General features: G+C 42.9%; 1 protein-coding gene across 4 annotated transcripts in view; it reads right to left on the minus strand.

Moving 5' to 3' along the window:
- The window catches only part of ADAMTS6 (ADAM metallopeptidase with thrombospondin type 1 motif 6), a 319882-nt gene that overhangs the window by 13199 nt on the left and 285265 nt on the right, over nucleotides 1-21418 (minus strand). For all 4 annotated transcript variants that reach the window (XM_007058991.4, XM_043546883.1, XM_037902909.2 and 1 more), the window contains 3 exons: nucleotides 11759-11963; nucleotides 5893-6069; nucleotides 516-672 (listed from right to left, as the gene is read on the minus strand). In XM_007058991.4, the coding sequence (XP_007059053.2) occupies nucleotides 516-672; nucleotides 5893-6069; nucleotides 11759-11963 (539 nt within the window). The remainder of the gene's footprint in view (nucleotides 1-515; nucleotides 673-5892; nucleotides 6070-11758; nucleotides 11964-21418) is intronic.

The raw sequence follows: 21418 nt of genomic DNA on the forward strand, positions 1-21418 counted from the left end.
ATGGACTTTACTAGGGCCGGGACTTTCACCTATGATCTCTGCCCCAAAGAGCTTGCCCTTGAAAGCAAATGTTACCAAACATAGTAGGAAAAATACACAGAAAATGCATTAAAAAGTAAAATGGGCCACAGCCAGTGCACTTTGGTGGTCATGTGGGATCATGAAGAGTAGAAATGTCTTGCTGAAACTGCAATGTAAGTGCGATGGTTTTCACTAAACAGTTGCCACATGGTGGTAGCTGCAGTACCTCAGTTCTTACACACACAGAGGGGAAAAAAAAGAGTGATATCTCAATGGTAACTGCTGGTAAATGTTGCCTCTTTAATGATGGCTGCTGCATGATATTTGTATTTGCACAGTGGTCTCCAGATTAGAGCTGGCTGACTAATGAAAAAATATTTGTAGATAAATCATTCAATGATTGGGCAAAAAAAATCATTAAATACATTATTCATGAATTAGTCATCCAGCTCTAATCTTTTTAGGGATGAAATATATTAAGAAGCCAAACTCACCTTCTGTGTTGGAAATGGGAGTACTGTCACATTTGCTTTCACACTGTTGCATTGATGGAGGTCTAACTGTTTCTGGACACTCACTGGATGCTTGTCCAGTATATGAGAGACACTGCACTGTTCGCATTTGTTGTCCCAGACCGCATTGTGCAGAACACTAAGGACAAGAGAGAAATCAGGATAACAAGTTTGGTCAAAGTTTAAAATATAAACAAGATAGCAGAAGAGTGAACAGGGATGGCATAGACATAAAATGGAAAAAATAAAGCCCTTGAGGACATGTGTTCCAGAACAGATTATTCCATGGACATGTAGTGGTTAGAAAAAACATTGGGCAAGGATAGCATATACAGCATTTCTCAACACCTCCTTTGGCTAATACAGCAAAGGGCACTCATAAACAGTTTAGGATTTTGCATTTCTAACAGTAGACCCAAGCATCTGGCTTACAAAGGAGATGAACAATGCAATACTAGTTCCCTGAATCAACCCAGAGCAGAGTTTGAGAGATTCTGCTTTACCTTAGGTTTGGTCTATATGAATACTAATGGCTTGTCCATACAAACACTTACTGCACAGCAAGCTGTGGTGTAAATCTACCTTTCACTACCATTTCAAAGTGGGGTGGATTAAAGCACACTAGGGAATATTTAGTGTGCAGCAGGCTAATAAGAAGCTTGCTGCAAATTAAGTGTTCATATAAACAAGCCCTAAGACAATCTCTGAATTTAATTACTTTACCTCAGATCACAGAAAAAAATACAAAGGGAACAAGAATTTGAATATCTCTGCTAGTTTCCTTAGGAGACCTCGGTCACTGGGGATAGAAATATGGAGGTATTCCTCAAGATTTCAAAACTAACAGAAAACAGCATTTTCCAATCCCTGCATAAAACCAATAGCCTTTATGTTGCCCGCTTCTCAGAAGCATAGTGAATAAATAAAAATAAAATGAGCAAAATAATATAGATAAAAATACAGTGATCTAGCTCACCTTTTTAAAGGGCAGAAATAGGATACAAATGCGGTGAGACCATACACTGGAAGCATGATTGAAGTCAAAGCTGGGTGGGCCCGCCGAAGGGGGCACCATGCGCAGGGCTTGCCTGATTCCTACCTGACCTGCCAAGAGCCAGCTGGGCTGGCAGAGGCGGAACAGCAGCATTTGGAGCTGCAGGGGAGGGACCCGAGCTGCAAGGAAGCATTTGGATGAAAAGCCGAGCCAGGTGACTCCTCTGGAGCATAGGTGTCCCTCTTCCCCCCTGCTCCACTGCTGTGTAAAGCAGCCACTACTCCTGTGTCCTCCTGTCTGCGCTGTGTGAGGGGGGAGGGGGAAGCAGATGTCGGGGTGTCCCTCTCCTGCCCATGTACCCAATCTCCACTGAGCTAGGGTGATGGGACAGGGGGAATGTGTGTGTGCTGCTGTCTCTTTAGGTCCAGAGCAGCTGCCAGCAGCTCGTGTCTGAACAAGCCTTCAGTTGCCTGACCCTGAGTATTTTCTTAAAGAGACAGTGCACTCATACACTCAGGCTGTGGCTACACTAAGAGGCTTTTAGTGACACAGCTGTGCCGCTAAATCCGCACAGTGTACCTGCTGTTTGTCTGGCAGCAGAGAAGTCAGACAAACCCTCTGGTGCACGCGCACACACACACACCCCCACCCACCTCAGTATAACCCCCCCACCCCAGGGCTCCCTGCATCCAGGTCACTTTCCCCACCTGTGCTATGAGGTGAGCATTAGGAGCTGCTGCCGCTCTTCTGACCTCTCCTTAAGCAGCCCAGGTGGGGACAGTGACCTAGATCCAGGGAGCCCTGACCTCGCTCCTTGCTCTCCATCACTTCACAGCCCCCTAAAGGTGCACGCAGCAGAGGAGCAGTCCAGTGGCGGAAGCGAGCAGCAATGCCAGCTGCTCAGTCACTGCATCCAGGTCAGTTTTTACTATGTGGGTGCAGGAGGGGGATGCAGAGGTTTGGGGCATAGGAGGGGAGTGCAGGGATTAGGGGGTTAAGCGGCCACAGTGAAGGGGTTAGGGGTGAAGGGCGGATGGGGAGCCCATGGGGCAAGGATTTTGGGGCAAGGGGCACCAAAATGCAAGTTCACTCAGGGTGCCATTTCCCATAAGGCTGGCTCTGACTGAAGTAGCCATGCTGCCAGAGGGAAAGAGGACTCATCTCCATGCATGCACACAGCTGGAGTTTCCTTTTCTCACTGATTCCCCAGACGTACAGAAGCTTTAGCCTTGCTCACTTCACAACCTACCAATACCCTTCCCACGTAAGGAAGAATAGCTGGAGACTGCAAAGTGAACACAGTAAAGAGTTCCCAGAGTAGTCTGCTCCCATTCTAAAATACATATTTTATTTTCAAGCTTCCACTAGGGCATAATTAATGGAAAATGCAGACTAATTAACAAAAATAGTAGCTGACAGTGTCCCTTCAAGAATTTAGTGATGGACAGAAACCTTCGAGTTTGTCTCCTATGTGATACTCTATTTGTTGTTTTAGATTATTTTAAACAGTAATATGGGACACCATGGGAACTACTGATTAGGGCCGAAGTATTCATCTCAGCAATAAGGACCCCCCACCTGCATATATTCCAACAGGTTTGTTCCCAATAGGCACAGAGTTGATACTGGCTCTGCACTATTGTCCACAGAAGCCCTGGAACAAGAGGTGTATCATGTTATAACTGAGTTGATTCCATGCATTTTAGGGTGGGGGAGGTATAACCAATAGTTCTTTTCAAATGGAAATGCTTTGGCCATTCCAAAACATGTTTTGCTGCTCTATAACTAAACAATGGCTTAACTGATTTACATCAATTTAAGAGAAATATGCACCTGCACTGATAACATGCATGTCAGCATAAGATAGATCCTTAATCTATTACTTAGGGCCCAATATGGCAAACAGTTGTTCCCTGAGTACTCCAGCTAAAATCAGTGGATCAACTCACAGAAACAGTAAACTACTGATGGAACTAGTTTCAAGCTCTTTCTTAATAACATGCCATAAATCATACTTTAGATTGCTAAATCTTGATCAAAGAGAAAGCATGTAGCTCTATATATAGCATGACCAAGGTACAGTCATTGCCTGAACTGTCAATGCCATTCTGCCTATGCTATAATGCAAACCAATCCTAAACTATAGGTAAGCATGCCTCTGTATATAACATTTAAAATGTTTTTCAAAATCCATAGTTAATTAATGCTGCACTTGTACACCTTATTGTCAATGTAAGTCAACATAGTAATTCTGGTGTAATACTACTTCCATTTTGCCTTTCAACTAAAGCATTCAATGTACTTTAAAAATAATTAAATTATGCCTTGCAACATTGCTGTACACCCCTGAACACTCTAGCCTTTTTACATGTGAGTAAACTGAAGCACAGAGGAAAAGGGATAATGCACACCTTCCCATAGTCAACTAGTGGCAAATTCAGATTTAAACTCAGAAGTTCTAATTCCCAATTTCATGCTCTAGTCACTAGACAACATTCATTGTAATGCTCACTGAATTTCAGATTTCTAACTGCTTTAACGTTCACCAGCTCTGGATAGTTGGGATCAAAAATTATTCTTAAAATTTCCACTGTTAAATTAGTTCACTGTGGCCAGTATCATTTTTGTTTCTAGTCTGTTTCACATTCTGGCTCACAAGCATTAACACATGCAGGTATTTTGAAGGTCACAAAATGACAGAAGAATATTTTTAAACGTTTTAAATAGAACAAGAAAATTCTGAAAAACATTTCTATTCATATTAGTTTTAATAGCTCACTTCATATATGGGTTCCTACATGTATATTTCTCCAGGAATTATGTCAAACATTTTTCATGTATCGCACTGGTGGGAATTGGCATGCAGAATCCTAAACTGTGAGCTTGTGGATATTTATAAGCCTGAAACAAGCAGATGGCAATATTTTGACAGATTCCTAAAAAGAGACCATGAATTTTCTCTGGCATGAACCTTACTGCTTCTGTTTTGAAATTATACATGATATCCTTGACCCAGAGAAGAGATAGCACAGGCAGAAGCAGCACAAGTTTCACCACACTGCCACCTCCACCAAACATGGCTGAAACCTTGTCTGGAAGAACCATCTCTAGGAAAGAAAGAGTAACAATAATAAATACTTTGTATGTTGATTGGAGAATTTTGATTAAAAAGTCCTATAACTTCATAACAGTAGGTACATATTTTGAACATGGTGTGACAAAGTTCCTCCTCTAGCTTGGTGGGTCTTGTGCTTATTGGCAGATTTGCTCGCTTTGGAGCTTCACAGCAGCCCTCAGTTTGGCTATTTTCATGAACCCACAGTCCAGGTCAACTCCTCCTGTGTCTGACCAGGAGTTGGAAGGTTTGGGGGAAACCCGGGCCCGCCCTCTACTCCGGGTTCCAGCCCCGGGCCCTGTGGTATGCAGCTGTTTAGAGTGCCTCCTGGAACAGCTGTGCAACAGCTACCACTCCCTGGGCTACTTCCCCATGGCCTCCTCCCAACACCTTCTTTATCCTCACCATAGGACCTTCCTCCTGGTGTCTGATGATGCTTGTACTCCTCAGTCCTCCAACAGTATGCGTTCTCACTCTCAGCTCCTAGTGCCTCTTGCTCCCAGCTCTTCACACACGCACCACAAACTGAAGTGAGCTCCTTTTTAAACCCAGGTGCCCTGATTAGCCTGCCTTAATTGATTCTAGCAGCTTCTTGATTGGCTGCAGGTGTTCTAATCAGCCTGTCAGTCTTAATTGTCTCCAGAAGGTTCCCGATTGTTCTGGAACCTTCCCTGTTACCTTACCCAGGGAAAAGGGACCTATTTAACCTGGGGCTAATATATCTGCCTTCTAACACTCTCCTGTAGCCATCTGGTTTGACCCTGTCACAACGTGAAACTGAGGTAATGATAATTTAAGTGACTTGTCCAAGGTCTCACAAGAAGGCAGTGACAGAAGTGGGACTGGAACAAAGGTTACCTCGCTAGTAGACCATGTTACCTCTCCTATAAGCACTCATTCAATCTCTACTCCCATTCCTACAGAAGAAGTAAAAAACTGAATGTGAACAGGTGTGAAAAATCAGTGCTAATTACAGAGTTGGAATTATTTTCCCCCACCAACGCTTTTCCACTAGCAATTGGATGGAGACTAGTTACTCATTTTATATAAACCAAAAGACAGATATCAGAAGGTACCTAGATGTGGGCACCATCACCCTGAGTAACATTCCAATCAGACAAAAGGGGATGTCACCTGAGGCATCCCTTGCTCATTTCCAAGAACAAAATATCTTCCTTTTTAGAAAGTGCTGATGCATATTAATAGCAAGAAAAGGTAGGAGACCATAGTTATATGGTCTGTTATTTTACCTGTCCCCAGTCTCCAGTAACCCAGCGTGGAGGAGGGCATCGGCCTAAGCTACAGCGGATGCGGACTGGAGGCTTGCTTTCCTCTTGGCATTGTGCAGCTGGAAATGTTTTTGAAAGGTCACTGCTTTTGCACAGAACAATCCGATGTTTGAATCCTGGACCACATTTTGGAGTGCACTGGAAAAATATGTAAACAAATTTATAGTTACAATTTGAAAAGACAGTAACATTTCAGAAATATTCTTAACGTGTATACTCAGGTTCACTTGTACCAAATTATCATCACAATTTCCAAAAGATCCAAGATGTCCCCTGTCTATCCATAGTATGGATGAGACCCTCAAAGTATAAATGAGATTTGCACTCAGATTCTACAGTGACGGATACTGAAAATCCTCACAGATACAGACGTCTTTATAAATGAGATGGTTGTTGATTAATTTTCTTCATCAACATTTTCTAACAGATTTTCTTTCCTATCATTTACCTTACTGTACTGCAACACATTCCTAATTTTCAATATGTGAGCGACGTATACCAAGTACATCAGTATTCATAAAATAAATCTGAGACTGCATTTCAGAGATTAATGTGGAATCCACTAGCACACAACTCTCAGCAGAACCAGTAAAAGCCTCTCTACATCCCATATAGACTAATAAAATACAAAGGATGGAGGGTGACATACTAGAACACCTCACAGGAAAATTTTCAATGTATGTAAAGGCGAGTGCCTTAGTGGGGCGTGTAGAAATGAGATTCTTGGACCAGGTAGGAACTTTCCTCCCTTTCTTCAAGTTGTTACTCTCTTCCCCTAGATACTGCCCCTCCTTTTTCCTTTGGTGTTTTGCTGCTTTGCTGGCTCTGATAGCAACGAGGTAATGAAGCAGGAACTTGAATGCAGGCAGGTCTGAAGTCCTCCATGCTCTTTTCTCTTCCTTCTCATTATTCTCTCTCCCTTCCTCCTCCCTTGTTTTGCTACTCTCCATTACCCGTTACTAACCCTAGCGGAGCAGCAAACTGGGAAGAAGATAGGGAAACAGGTACCAAGGGGAAAGAGACAGAAGAACTTTAAAATTCCACCCAGTGAAGTTCCTGATACCTGTTTCCCTTCATCATTCAAGTTGGAGATTTTGACAGGGAAGCAGTTTCAGAATTGCATGTGCATCTCTTTCCTACAAATTCACCAGTAAGATATTTAGATGGGAATCAGTTTCTGACATTACACAGGGCCTGTACAAAGAATAACCTAAATCTGTCACAAGATTGGAATTCCCTTTCTGGTATAAGCAGCTGCAATACATAATACCATACCACCTGGGAACTCTGAGCAAAATTCACAGGTGAAACACCAAAGAAATTCTACATCCAAACAACGCAGCATATGGCAAACGCCAGAGGGAAAAGATGTAAGCCCCTATCTGAGAAATATGCTGTTGTAGCTACTGGGACCAAGAGACAAAAACCTCCTTCAGAAAGAAAACTTCATATGGAGAGACAGCCAAAATTACACTAAATAAGATGAACTACACCCTGTCCCCAGCAATGAAAATGAAGTAAGGAAATAATTAAGTTGCCTACAATAATACTGAATCACCAAAAACCAAAGGCATCACTAGAATTCAACAAAAAGAATATGGGCTAGTCTACACTGGCAGCGCTTTAACGTGGCTTGTGTAGTCTCAGCAGAGTGCTGGGAGAGAGCTCTCCCAGCACTCTTAAAAAAAACCACCTCCACGAGGGGCATAGCTCCAAGTGCTGGGAGGGTGGCTCTCAGCACTGGTGCACTCTCTACACTGGTGCTTTACAGCTCAGGGCGGTGTTTTTTCACACCCCTGAGCAAGAAGTTGCAGCACTGTAAATTGCCAGTGTAGACAAGCTCTGTCACCAAAGCAAATGAAAGATAAAATGCCCACACAAACAAACAGGGAATAAAGTTTCCTATTACTGCGTGCTTTCAGAATTTTTGACTCACTTACCATTAGTCATGCTTGCCTCCATTTGGTAATATGAATGGAAAGGAAGAAATGCTTGTCTAAAAAGTCTGATAAGGATCCTCCCAAGAAATCCTTAGAGCAATTTTTGTTTTGATTTTATTACTTTGAGATACGTCAAATATAATCATTACTGACTGCAGGAAAGGTAATGCAGCCAAAACTCAACCATTTCAAGGAATATGGAAATTGGCATGGCAAACTGTCACCCTGTCACTAAAGAATGACTAATTAACCTGTGCTGCCACAAGCTACTTGTTAGTTTTAGCACACCATTCCCTACACTCTTACATTATCCCATCACCCTATATTTATTTATTTTCTTTCATTATCTCTTTCTACCTTTACACATTGTATTTTGTAGAATATTTCTGGCTTTCCATTACCACTGCTTGTATGAATGATTCTTAAAAGGGGAAAAAAGCTTTAGGACAACAATTAATTTCTCAACCTAGTCAAACTGCACAGATACTTTAACTCAACTGACCGAAAAGAAGCCTGAATCTACTGTTCCTTTTCTCTAAGCAAGCTATTTCCGAATATCAGTTTTCATCAGAGATGAAGTACAACTCCGTGCTTATCTGATGCTCAACAAGCACGTTAGCATATGAACGAATGCTCGAATTGCTTAGTTTGTGTTCAGAGAGGGTCAGTATTGGAGCAAGTGTGTTAGTTGTTTTTAGTACAACAACAAAAGCTGAAGAAGAGACTTCTCATTCCAAAAGAGGACAAGCTTTGACTTAAATGGAAGCAGGAGTGGACATTGCTGCTGCTTTCTATTACAAGATCATCATTTTCATGCTACCCTTAGAAAAAAAAATATTATATGCTACATGAAATAAGTACTTATTTTTAATATACAATAATTTTTTTCTAGGAAATACTGGATAGAAAAATAAGCACTGTCTCATTATACTAAAAAAGTTCTTAATAGTTGAGACATACCTCCAAGCTACTCTAAGCAGAAATGTATGAATAGAAATATGTTCTTATTTGCTCAGAATCTTGTCAGAACACCCACCAAGATTTCTGGGTTACCAGTCTCTAAACCTATTATGGATGAGGAAATTTCTGTTCCAAGATATCCTACACAGGCTGTACAGAAATTTATATATGGGAGCCTGTCACAGGGTCTGCTCAGGCTTCCGCTCCCTCACAGCTGCACCCTGCGCTTATGCTGGTCAAATAAAGAGTCTCAAAGCCCTCCTGTGCTGATTCACCTTCATGTCTTTACTTACAGTGCTCTCATTAGCCCCCAATTCCCTCAATCACTATCCCCCTACAAACCCTTCCCAGGGTCTTCTTGCCCTTGAGCCTTCCTTCAGTTGGTACAGAGGCAGAAATACAGCCTTCCTGTCCCCTACCAGGCTAGGCCTGACTGAGCTTTTCTCAGGGCTTATATAATCGTCCCAGTACTCAGCACAGCTGTCTCCACTTGGCTCAGCCTATTCTTCTGGGCCAGCCCTCTTCAGGGCCTGCAGCTGGGCCCCCGTATCTGGCTACCCTGCCATGAAGCAGGGTGCGGCCAGTCCCTTTTAGCAGGGCATTCACAAGGTTTACCTCCGCCCTGCTACAGAGCCATAAAACTCCTGTAGCTGCTCACAGAGTTGGAACATCAGCAGTCCCAGGGGAGATTGTTTAGTAAGCAGAATGCACGTGAAGGAGTCAAAGATGCATAATAAATGCAATGTGCTACAAGGCTCTACAGTTATCATGGGGATATTATTATTATTTATTTGTATTGTGATATAGACACAATGGAAAGATGATTCCTGGTCCCAAAGGGTTTACAATCTAATCAACACCACATAAATGGACTATAAAAGGTTTTTGTGTCTCTATCTTCTCACTTACTCCTCCTCCAATCATCCTTCCTCTTTTTCTCCTCCACTCATTTCTTTCTTCCTACTCATCCTCTTTCTTCTCCAAACTATTCCTCCAAGCCTTGGATTAACTGTTAATGGGGTGGGATGCTCTGTGCCTTCTTCTCTCTCAGGAAGTGGGTGACCAAGTAGGGATTGCTTCCAAACCCCCACTTGCCCTGGCTTTGCCACTCCACTTCTAAAACCAGCTTGAATTGCAGGGAATAGGCAAGTAGAGAAGAGAGGGGACATAGTACATAAGGGATGACATTGACAGTCTGCCTCCTGGCACGTTTTAAAAACTCACTCCGCAATCCAGGGGGGTTCTAAGGCCCTGCTGCGTACATAGAGATGTTACTGTAGGGAACTGCTTTCTGACACATAATAAGGATATAAACCAGACACCGTCTTAGGAAAATACTCTGGGAAAAAGGGCCATTCTTTTAAGACTATAAAACCAGAGACGGGTCAAGATCTGAACTCTGTGGCTGGCCCATCTTTGTATTGCCCAAATGAATGACGGAAACTTGTAACAAAAAATGGAACCTCAGGAGTCCAAGCAATAGCATCAGCATAAAGGGCTAATGATGATCCGAAGCTTTTAGAAAAAAAACCCTGTAAATTTTAAAAATATTTTTCTGCTCCTAGTTAAAAAAACAATCACACACTTAATGGAAAATCCCCTATGGAACTGAACGAATGCTTGCCAACTGCAGCAGAGATAATAAAATTCTATGTCGGCAAAATGATGAAAAAAATAATTTTTAAGCTAGGCAGATTTGGTTGAGTTCCCCCCTCCTCCTCCTTAAGTTAGTGGTAGTTTTCACCAGTGGAGAAAATTGCTTTCAATGTTCATACCAATAATTATCAGACATTATACACCACTTAACATCCCAAAACACACCACAATTCTTTACAAGCTGACATACAAACTATAGAGAGGGATAGCATCACTCTGAAATTAGGCCATCAATGAAAGCAGAGCCACAGCATCTCACAGCATCCTGCATCAACAGTTTATGACAGGAAGTGATGTACATCATCTGTATATGGTGTGGAGCTGATGGCACTGTTCTACGCAACTTCAACATGGCCCCCAGCATATGGGGAGGGGGTGTGTGACTGCTGTGCTTCTGTGCTGTGCCTATTTACAGATGCTGGAACAGTCCCTTGGAGCTGAAGGCAGGTGTGCCATAACTTAAAACAGCCCTGAGGCTGCTCTAATATAAGATGGGGATCCCACCCTGGAAACTAGGAGTTGCAAAGGAGGTACACAACCATCTTTGCCACCTTGCCCTAGTAGTGCTCTGCAAAGTCTGAATTCAGCTCAGAATTGGGGCAATGGAATCAATTTCTGTTCTCAGTTGTACGGGTGCACATCCTTTGAATTCAATAGGATTGAATCAGCATAAATTGAGCTTAGATCTTGGTTCATACACTAACGGACACTGCCATATTAATAAAGGTATACTAGCCTCTCCTGGAATACTGGAGATGCATGTCTTAGTTCCAGCTTTCACATCACCTTTCTGTGGTACTTATTTATGTATGTTTGCTGGGTTACTTGAGGAAAAACATGGCATTTCTTGTAGTTTTTGATACCTACGTGCTCTAAAAATCATCATATCCTTTTTTAAGCCATACGCCTGTAAGGAAGCCTCTGGAAACTAAAATCCCCTTTCTCAATTTATGACTTTGCTGAACCAGGAAGCTGCCCCATGCCAACAAATTATTGTGCAGCAGCACTGGTTTTAGCCTTTATTGGCTAAACTATATGCCCTATTGGTTACATGATGACAGTAGGGGAAAATTAAAGACTTTAATGTAATTTTAAATATGTTTAATGTTCTAAATCAGACAGCTACTGATTTCTTATTAATCCTCTGCCTTTAGATCATGATTTACAGATGACAAGCAGCAATAAAAATGTATTTACATTCAGTGGGAGGAACTCATAATTTGCCCATTGCCAATGAATTAAAAATGTTAATCTGTGTGAAATATCCTTACTTCTGACCAGTCCAAGGCAACCCACTGTGGTGGACAAGACTGATTGTTACAGGGTTCTTTTTCAATAGGCCGGTGTGTTAAACAGTTAATATTGTCCAGTGTCTCCTCCTCAGACGGTCCAATCTTTCTGATACAGAGAACTGTTCGTGTACGTATTCCTCCATCACAGGTCTTACTGCATTCTGACCAATCTCCTATAAACCACCTGTAGAGAGAAAATCAGGAAATTTAAATAACCCATTTCACATATAGAATCACAGAAGTGTAGAGGACTGGAGAGGACCTCAATAGGTCATCTAGTCCAGTCCCCTGCACTCAAGGTAGGACTAAGTAATAACTAGACCATTCCTGACAGGTCTTTGGCGCAAATGGAGAAGATGATTACACAATCATAAAATCCAAACCTTAGTTTAAATTAATAATCCTAAATTATGTTCAATAACACACGTGCTCTTCTTAGTAAAATAAAAAGTATAAGTACAAGACAATGCAAGAGCAGTCATAAGGATGGGCATGAGCAATGAGAAACCAGTGAGCTGCTGCTGGCTGCTGCAACCAATTGGGCAGCCTGCTGAAGGCTGGCTGAACTGATGAGACTGCCTGGGAGATTAGTTCTGCTGCAGGCCCGGATTCTTGACAATAGATCCCACTCAGGGGTGCTGTCTAGGAACCTCAGGGCCTGGTTTCTCAGGGTAAGTGTGATGGAAGGCACACAGGCAGTTTGGGGCATGGCGATGTTCTGCAGGTTCCCATGAACGTTTGTCTGGGCCGTGACTGTCCCAGTTAATTAGTTACTGTAGTTTTCCTTAGACCCGATGGGAGTCTAGAATCTGCCGAACCACATATTCTTCTTGGCCCTGAACAGTTATAGGCAGAAGAGGGGGAGTAGTACGAAGTGGGAAGGGATTCATGATTAATGGTTTTAGAAGTGAGACATGGAAGGCGGGGTGAATCTCGAGGAAATCTGGTAGCTGTAACTTTATGTAACCAGGTTAATCTGTTTTGTGCTTTGGAAAGGTCACAGGTACTAATGGTCCAGCTTTGTGGAGGGACAAGTTGATCACAGATTCCAGGTGGACAACCACACTTCGTCCACTACCCCAATGCCAGGCATTGGCTGGCAGGACTGGTTGGCATACTATTTGTAGCTTGCCATAGTGACTTCTAACTGCCTTTGAAGTTCTTGGTGACCTGCCAGATGTGGTCCATAAGTTCAGTAACAATGGGCATCATTCTGCAGGTTCTGGGTGGCGTCCACCAGTTCTGCTGCTAGTAGGGTCTGTGCTAGCGTTGTGGACTCCCCGGCCCTAGTTTTAAAGGCTCTCAGTCTGTCAGCCTACCAGTACAAGGGTGATCTAGCCTAGCAACTGGAGCAAGCATCAGGACCCAAAGACTAGGGTAAGAGCTGGAGTCAGTAGCCTAAAGCCAAAGCCAAGGGTCAAACCAGAGAGCAGGTACTGGAGCAAGGAGGGGTTCAAGGCAGGGGCAGGACAGAGGGAAGCCTGGGTGCAAGGCCAGAGCAGGAGGAACAAACAGGAGTAGGCACAATGGTGGCATGAGCATTAAGAAGCCAGTGAGCTGCTGCTGCTGATTTAAGAGCCAGCGGGCTGGCCCCTGCAGCAAATCCGGTGTCATGGCCAATCGGGCAGTATGCTGCAGGCCAGCTGTACTGATGAGGCTGCCTGGAGACTAGCTCTGCTGCAGACTCTGATTTCTGACAGGCTAATTTAGAACTTGACTCCTCTGATGGTTCCTTAATATGGTCCATTTATTTCTTTGGTTTTTTTGACTGCAACCTTCTCCTACCACAAATTTTACATATGACCCCATAGAAGGGGCATTTTCCATTTTTATAATGTTTTACTGCATGGAATCCACAGGTTTGCCTTTTCATTTTCTTTGTCTCCTCTGTTTTGTATTTGTTTTCCACAAATGTTGGTGTATTTTTCCTTGTATTTTCATACTTTGCCTATGCTACTTAGTGAATTACCTGTGTCTGCTCTATTTATGCTCTGCATTTGTATGTGAGCTTGTTCACTAGCTTTGCACATGTCTACAACTCTTCATAGAGTTAGTGTGGGCTCTCTGAGAATTCTCATTCAAGATCCTACATCTTTCATCCCTATTACTAATTTATCACACATTTGCTCACCTTTTGGTATTTGATAATCACAAGTCAGCCATTTTGTGTAATTTGGCAATATACTGATCTATTATTGCTCCAGATTCTCAATCACACTCACTGAAAGAAGAAATTACTCACCTTGTGCAGTAACAATGGTTCTTCGAGATGTGTGTCCCTATGGGTGCTCTATTGTAGGTGTGTCTGAGTCCCTGTGCTGCTGATCGGAGAACTTCGATAGTACTGTCCGTTGGGTCCGAACATGTACTGTCTCTCCTCATGCTGCGTCACAAGGCTAGCCAATGCATGTGAGCTAACCATCCTCAGTTCCTTCTCTACCACAGAGTCATAGCGACAACTCTAAAGTAGAGGGGAGGAAGGAGGGTCATGAAGCACATCTCAAAAAACCATTATTACTGCACAAGGTGAGTAACTTCTTCTTCAAGTACTGTCCCTTTCGGTGACTCCCAATCAGTATTCCTACTGGAGGGCTGGGGCTTCGGAGTCAGGTTAGTCACAGATGATAGTACTGTGGAGCCAAAGATGGCATCAGAGGCACAGTCCGTGATGATTGCATAACGTTCTGCAAAGGTGTGGACTGATGCCCACATCGCAACTCTGCAGATCTCTGAGATGGGGACATCCCTGAAGAAGAAGACAGATGAGGAGATTGATCTCATGGAATAGGTAGTACAGATCGAGTCTGGAGGAGTCATTACAATTTGGTAGCACTGTTTGATGCAATTCGACACCCACTTGGAGAGTCTTTGGGCTGATGTCACCGAGCTCTTAGATCTTTCCACCATAGAGAGAAATAGTCTAAGGGATTTCCTGAAAGACCTTTGTCCTGTCAAGGAAGAATGCATGGGCTCTCCTAACATCTAGGGTATGCAGTATGACCTCTCTATTGTCTCAGTGAGGCTTGGAGTAGAAGGCAAGAAGGTGAATAGACTGATTCATGTGAAACGAGGAGGTCACTTTAGGGATGAACCTTGGATGCAACTGAAGTGTAACCTTGACAGGGAAGAATACTGTGTATGGGGGATGTGCCAGCAGAGCTGCTATTTCCCCTATTCTCATAGCCGAGGTAACTGCAGTCAGAAAGACTGTTTTCATTAATAGGTATGCTAGTAAATAAGTGGCATAGTTTTGAAGGGAGGCCTAGTCACCCCTTTCAACATGAGGTTTAGATCCCATGAGGGGGTAGAAAGTTGAGGTTGAGGGAAGAGGTTTGTTATTCCCTTAAGGAACCTTCTAGTGGTTGGATCCGATAATACTGAGTACCCTTCTACAGGTTGGTGAAATGCTGTAATAGCTGTTAGGCAGACCTTGAGAGAGCTCAGGAATAACCCCAATTTTTTAAGGGTCAGGACATATTCCAGAGTATGTGGAAGAGTTGCTGACACGGGAGAGATTTGGTGAGATGTGCTCCAAATCTGAAACCTGGACCATTTCTGAGGTAAGTGAGTCGTGTGGAGGACTTTCTTCTGTGCAGTACAACCTCTTGTACTTCGTTTGAGCATGAGCTGTCTAGGCGCTTGGACCACTCAGAAGCCATACTTTGAGGCAGAGGATCCCTGAGATGGGATGTGTGGTACGCCCTCTGTCCTGAGAGAGAAGGGAGATCAGTGGGACAATTGCGAACTGCATTAAGTAAGGGTACCAGGTCTGTCTTGGCCACGTGGGAGCATGTGACACTGTACCCTAAAGCAACACCCTGGCACCCCCATATTTACCATGATGATATGATTATGATGTGTTTTGTACAAAGTATGCCTTGTAAGATATCATTTTAAAAGTCTTGATCCGTTGAATATTAATATACTGTTGAATTGTATGTGTTGTCATTTTATGTGAAGTTATGAAGTTATGTGTATGTTACTAAAATATGATGTGAAGCTGGAAACACCCACAACCAACCTTTCAGGTACAACAATGGGGCAACCAGACACTGATGATGGCCCATTGAGGGGAATACATACTCACAAGGAGTACCCCAGGAACTGTATACAATAGAAACCTCTCAAAGATAGCACGTACACAGTGGAGACTGTTTGATGCACGTCATAGAAAAGGATCTTTCCAGAAAGCTGAAAGAAGCTATAAAAGGAGGAAGTGACATCATTGCTTGTCCTCATTCCTCCTACAACTCAACACCTGGAAACATGTATAGAGAACGAAGATTGAACTGGGGAGGTGCTCCCAGGCTTGAAAGGAGAATCCTAGCTTGTATATTAAGGAACTATACCATCAAAGTGAGACGCTGCTTGATTTAAATCTGGTCTAGTTTATAGAACTCAGATTGCATTTTTACTTTTATGTCTTAGGTAAACAACTTTGATCTGTATGCTCACTTCTTATAATCACTTAAAATCTATCTTTCTGTTCTTAATAAATCTGTTATATATTTTTTACAGTGTGTTGCTTGAAGTGCAAGGGAAATCTGCTTAGGAACAAGACCTGGTATATGTCCTCTCCACACTGAGGGAGGGGCGGACTAGGTAATAAACTCACAATGGTTAGGCTTCTGACCAGGCCAGGACGGTCCAACTCTAGGGTACTAGGCTGGGGAGCTGGGGGGAGTTGGCTGGAGCCTCTCTATTGTTGGTTCATGAGTGGCTGGCGAAAGTATTTATTTAACTTAGCTGGGTGTGTCCCTGCTTGTGGATGGCTATGTGAGTGCAGGACCTGGAGGGGTTTACAGCCTGTCATAGCATTACAGTGTGAGAAGGAGCCCAGGTTGGTGTGAAAGTAGAATGAATTATATTGAAATTATAATTCATTAAAGAAATGCTACTTGAAGGGTTTGTTGAAATATGGTTGTCAGGAAGAGAAACATTAAGGAGTGTGAGACAATGGGTCCTCAAACTAATTAACTTAGAGCTCCTACTGAGCTAGGAGATTGGTAAACGTTAGTATGCAAATAAGATATGTATGTATATTTGTCAGTTTCTGCTTTCTTTTGTCTCTTATGTTAAATTGGCTTTGGCTTAGCTGTATAAATAAGTTATCTTGGGCCTCAGAGAGGGGCTCACATCTGGGTGCATTAGCAAAGCGCTTTGCTAATAAACAGAGTGGTCCGACAAATTATGTGAGTCCTGAACCTGACTTTGACATTGGTAAGACAGAGGTCTCGGCATTACCCAAGTTCCAGGTTGCACCCTGGGGAATCTGTCACAAAGCAATCAGAATTATATGAGCTCCGTCCTTCTTTATCTTCAGCAGGACCTTCATCAGAAGAAGAAATGGAGGGAAGGTGTAAGAAGGTCTTTGTCCCATGGGAGGAGGAAAGCATTGCCCAGAGAGTGCTGTCCGATCCCCACCCTGGAACAGTATCATGGGCACTTCTTGTTCTGGTAAGTGGTGAACAGGTCTGTGGCCAGTGTTCCCCACCGTGAGAATAAGTTGTGAAGAACTGACAGGTGTATCTCCAATTCATGGTTGTGCAGGATTGTCCACTATCGCGTTTGCATGCCCAGGAGATAAGCTGCGGACAGGGTGATGTTGTGAGAGATACATCAGTTCCACAGTTTCATTGCCTCCGTGCAAAAAGAGGGCGATCTGGCTCCTCCCTGATAGTTGACATAATACATGTACGCTATGTTGTCAGTTAGGATCTATATATGCGATCCTGTTATCAGTGGGAGGAAATGAGTGCATAGAGGAAATGGGTTCCTGACCACTCTCAACTCAAGGATATTGATATCTCCGCAGGTGACCATTTGCCTTGCACTGTGAGGCAGTTTAAATGCATGCCCCATCCTATGAGGGATATCAGTCTGGTGGACGGTTTTCTGTTTTGATGTAAGATGTTTTGAACCTCAGCTCAGCAGCTTCTTTCTGTAGAAGTCATTCTGCCAGCTTCCAAGCAGTCAGATGCAACAATGCTGGGTCTGAGTGCAGGATTTGCTTGTTTGTCTGAGACAGAACTAGCAAAACTGGTAAGGTGATCAGTGGATGAGTTGATAGATTCACCACGATCAAACACCAGTACAGCCTGGCCTATGCAAAGGCTATCATGATGATGTGACCTGCATTTTGTCTCAGCTTCATCAAAACCCTGGGTATCATGAATATTGGTGGGAAGGCACATATTAGTCCATAGAATGAGCATCTGTCAGGGAGCAAAGACTTAAGCTCCTTCTGGCACAAAATGTACTCATTGTGGCATATCACAAACAGGTCCACTTTGGAATCTTCTACCTGTGAAGATGCTGTGGAGGACAGAGCCCCTGATACACCACTTGTGGTTTTCTGAGAAGTACCTGCTAAGTTGGCTGCTGGGATATTCTGTTGACTGGGTGGGAGGTACCGGGGTGATGTGCAAAAGATGCATGGCTTCTTAATGGTGTGGGAAGAATCTTGCTCTCCCTTGTCTGTTGGTATACTGCATCACCATGGTGTTGTCCATCAACATCTGGATTGTTAAGCCTCAAAGAAGGGGCAGGAAAGCCTTGAACTCCAGTCATATAGTTCTTAGTTACAGGATATTTATGTGAGGGATGGATTCCTGAGGGGACCATATCCTTTGGACTTTCAGTTGGTTGAGATATGCTCCCATCCCAGAGAAGAGGCATCTGTTAGTAAAGTCTTGGCAGGCAGAAGAAAAAAGAAACTCTGCTGCACACTTGAAATGGTTCTGTCCACCAATTTAATGATAGGAGTTCTAGAGGGATCCATGCTGTGCCTGTTGGGTAGATATACTGATCTCAGTCATCCTTGCAGAGGACAAAGATATAGTATACTGTGTGACATAAGTGCATGCTGCCATATGCCCATGAATTTAGATGTGTCATCACTGCTGTTCTGGGGTTTGCTTGGAGCTGCATGTCATTGTCTGAAATCTCCATTGAGGAACATATGCTCTCACTGTTTTGGAATCTAATACTTCCCTGATGAACTCTATATTTTGAGTTGAGATCTGTATAGAACTGTGTAAATAGAGTCTCTCACTTGTTGTGGAAATTTTTCCCTTTATTGACCAGTTGTCCAGAAAGGGGCTTCCTTGTCTCCTAAGAAGAGTTGCTACCACAGCCAGGACCTTCATGAAGACCCATAGAGCTATGGAGATGCTGAGGCTGAAGGGTAGAACTATGTACTGTAGTGAGATGTGGCCACCAGAAATCTCATGTACTTTCTGCTCTCTGAATATATCAAAATGTGAAAATATGCATCTTGCAGATCAAAACCCACAAACCAGTTAATAGAATCCAATGGAAGAGTTATAGTGGCTCGGGTAACCATGCAGAAATTGAAATGACAGCTAAATGTGTTGAGATGTCAAAGATGGATGACAGGCCTCCCCGTGGCCCCGCCTTCTTCTTTGGGATTAAGGAGTAATGGCAATAAAAGCCCTTGCCCCTGAACTCTAAGGGCACTTTCTCCACTGCTCCCATTTGTAGAAGGGAAACTAGCTTCTCCTTCAACAGTCTCATGTAAGAAGGGTCCCTGAAGAGGGAAATGGAGGGTGGAGAGGTTTGAGCAACTTGAAATGGAAAGGAATACCCCTTGCTTACTATCTCAAAGACCTACCAGTCTGAGGTTATCCCAGACGAGGCTTCTTGGAAGAAAGAAAGCCAGTTGCCAAATGGAGGGATGAAAGATAAAGGATGTGATCATGGTCCAGTCAGTGTCTCGACATTGGCATCAAATCTGTTGCCTGTCTGATACTCTGGGTTGTGGGGCAGTCAAGGAGGAGGCAGAGAGTCATCTGTGATTAAATCTCTGCTTCTTCCTCAGAGGCTTTGAAGACCTTTGCTGAAGATAGTATTACATCAGAGGTCTGTCTATAAAAAGGCCGCTCCCTCTGCTCTCTCCTCTATGGGGTTGAAAAATATAGCCTCAAACAGAATACTTAAGGATATGCAGCACCTCACTTGTGCCACTACTGAATAATTTGCTGCCCTCAAAAAGGAGGTTCTCTCTGGTGACATGGACCTCTCTAGGGATTCTGATACCTGGTGCATGAAGATCTCCTCATTGCAAGAGTGGTGGCTGTAATCCTTGCTGCTGTATCAGACATTTCCAGCACTACCCGATGTGAAGATCTGGCAGTAAGTTGGCCCTCAGACACAAGGGACTTAATCTCCTCTTGATGTTATTTTGGTAGTTTGTCTACCAAATTGGAGAGCTGATCCCAACTAAGGATGTCATACTTTGAGAGAAGCGTGTGACAGTTAGCTACTATCAGCTGAAATCTCACTGAAAACTAGCCCTTCCAATCAATAAGGTCTAACTTGAGGTCCTTCTCACAAGGGGTGGTCTTTAGACAACCCTGTTCCTTTGATATCTTCTAGACTGCTTGCATGACCAGGGAGCCAGGTGTTGATAGCAATATTCAAATCCGTTGGCTGGTACTTAGTATTTCTTGCTGGCCATTTTGGAGGTAGTCAGAGGCAGGTATATGCCAAATTGAGTTGGCAGGTTTGAGCAGGGCCTTGTTAATAGGCATTGCCAGTCTCCCATGGTATGGCAGAATTATATGAAGAGACAAAATGTTGTATCTCTCTCACTGGTTTCAGTAAAAGTTTTAATTATCTCAATAATTATAAAAAGGAATTATTGCACATGTGCTATAACTATTTTTCAAAGTGAAATATTTCACCTGTTTCTTACAGCTTTAAAGTAAATTGATCCCTTTTGAAGTCTAGTTCCTTGTCATACAAATTGTGGTTTTAATTTTATTTGTAATGTAACATAGAGCTATCTTCAAAAACTAAAAGCAAGTAGACATAACCAATTAGGAACCTAATCCTACAAGGTACTTATCACCTCCTGTTAGATGCCAAGCAGTCCAAATCTTGTTAATGTCATTCCATACGTTGGTCAGTAAAGGTCACTTGATAAAAAAGTTACCAATAGATTGGGTGACCACGTGTCCCGATTTTATAGGGATTGTCCCGATATTTGGGACTTTGTCTTATATAAGCGCCTATTATCGCCTACCTACTGCCCCAATTTTTCTCACTTGCTATCTGGTCACCCTACCAGTAGATAGCAGGGCCAACCTAAAAGTTTATGTATAGATTGCATCATATTTGAAAATCTTATCACAAATTTTAACTTGATACAATTTGAAAATACAGCAAGCTCTTAGCTCATAATGTAAATATCTACTGAACCTTTTAACTGAAAAGAATTATTATAAAGGCATTGACTGTTAATTCTCCCTCTCACCTTAAAATTCCTCTGTGCCAATGTTGGCGCCTTAAGGATGTCCCTCATTTCTATTCTCAGCATCCCTCCCCATACTCTACATTCAACCTTCAAGAAACTTTTTCAGTACCATCTTTCTGTCCAACAGAGACTGGACTTCACAGATTTTTTCTATATGCTTATTAATGCTGCTCATTAATCAAACAAGGGCCCCATCTAGGTCAGAGTGTAGTGCCTCCACCATTCACTCAGCTTCTTCTGGCCTGAAAAGCAAGAAGCCAGCACCAGAAATTGAACCCAGGTCTCCTGCATGATAATATGGGATCCTAAGACAAGACCAGGAAATTGTATTTTATACCACGTTTCGCCAAAAGTAAATATTT

Source organism: Chelonia mydas, chromosome 5 (genome assembly GCF_015237465.2).
Source record: "Chelonia mydas isolate rCheMyd1 chromosome 5, rCheMyd1.pri.v2, whole genome shotgun sequence".
Classification (NCBI taxonomy): domain Eukaryota; kingdom Metazoa; phylum Chordata; order Testudines; family Cheloniidae; genus Chelonia; species Chelonia mydas.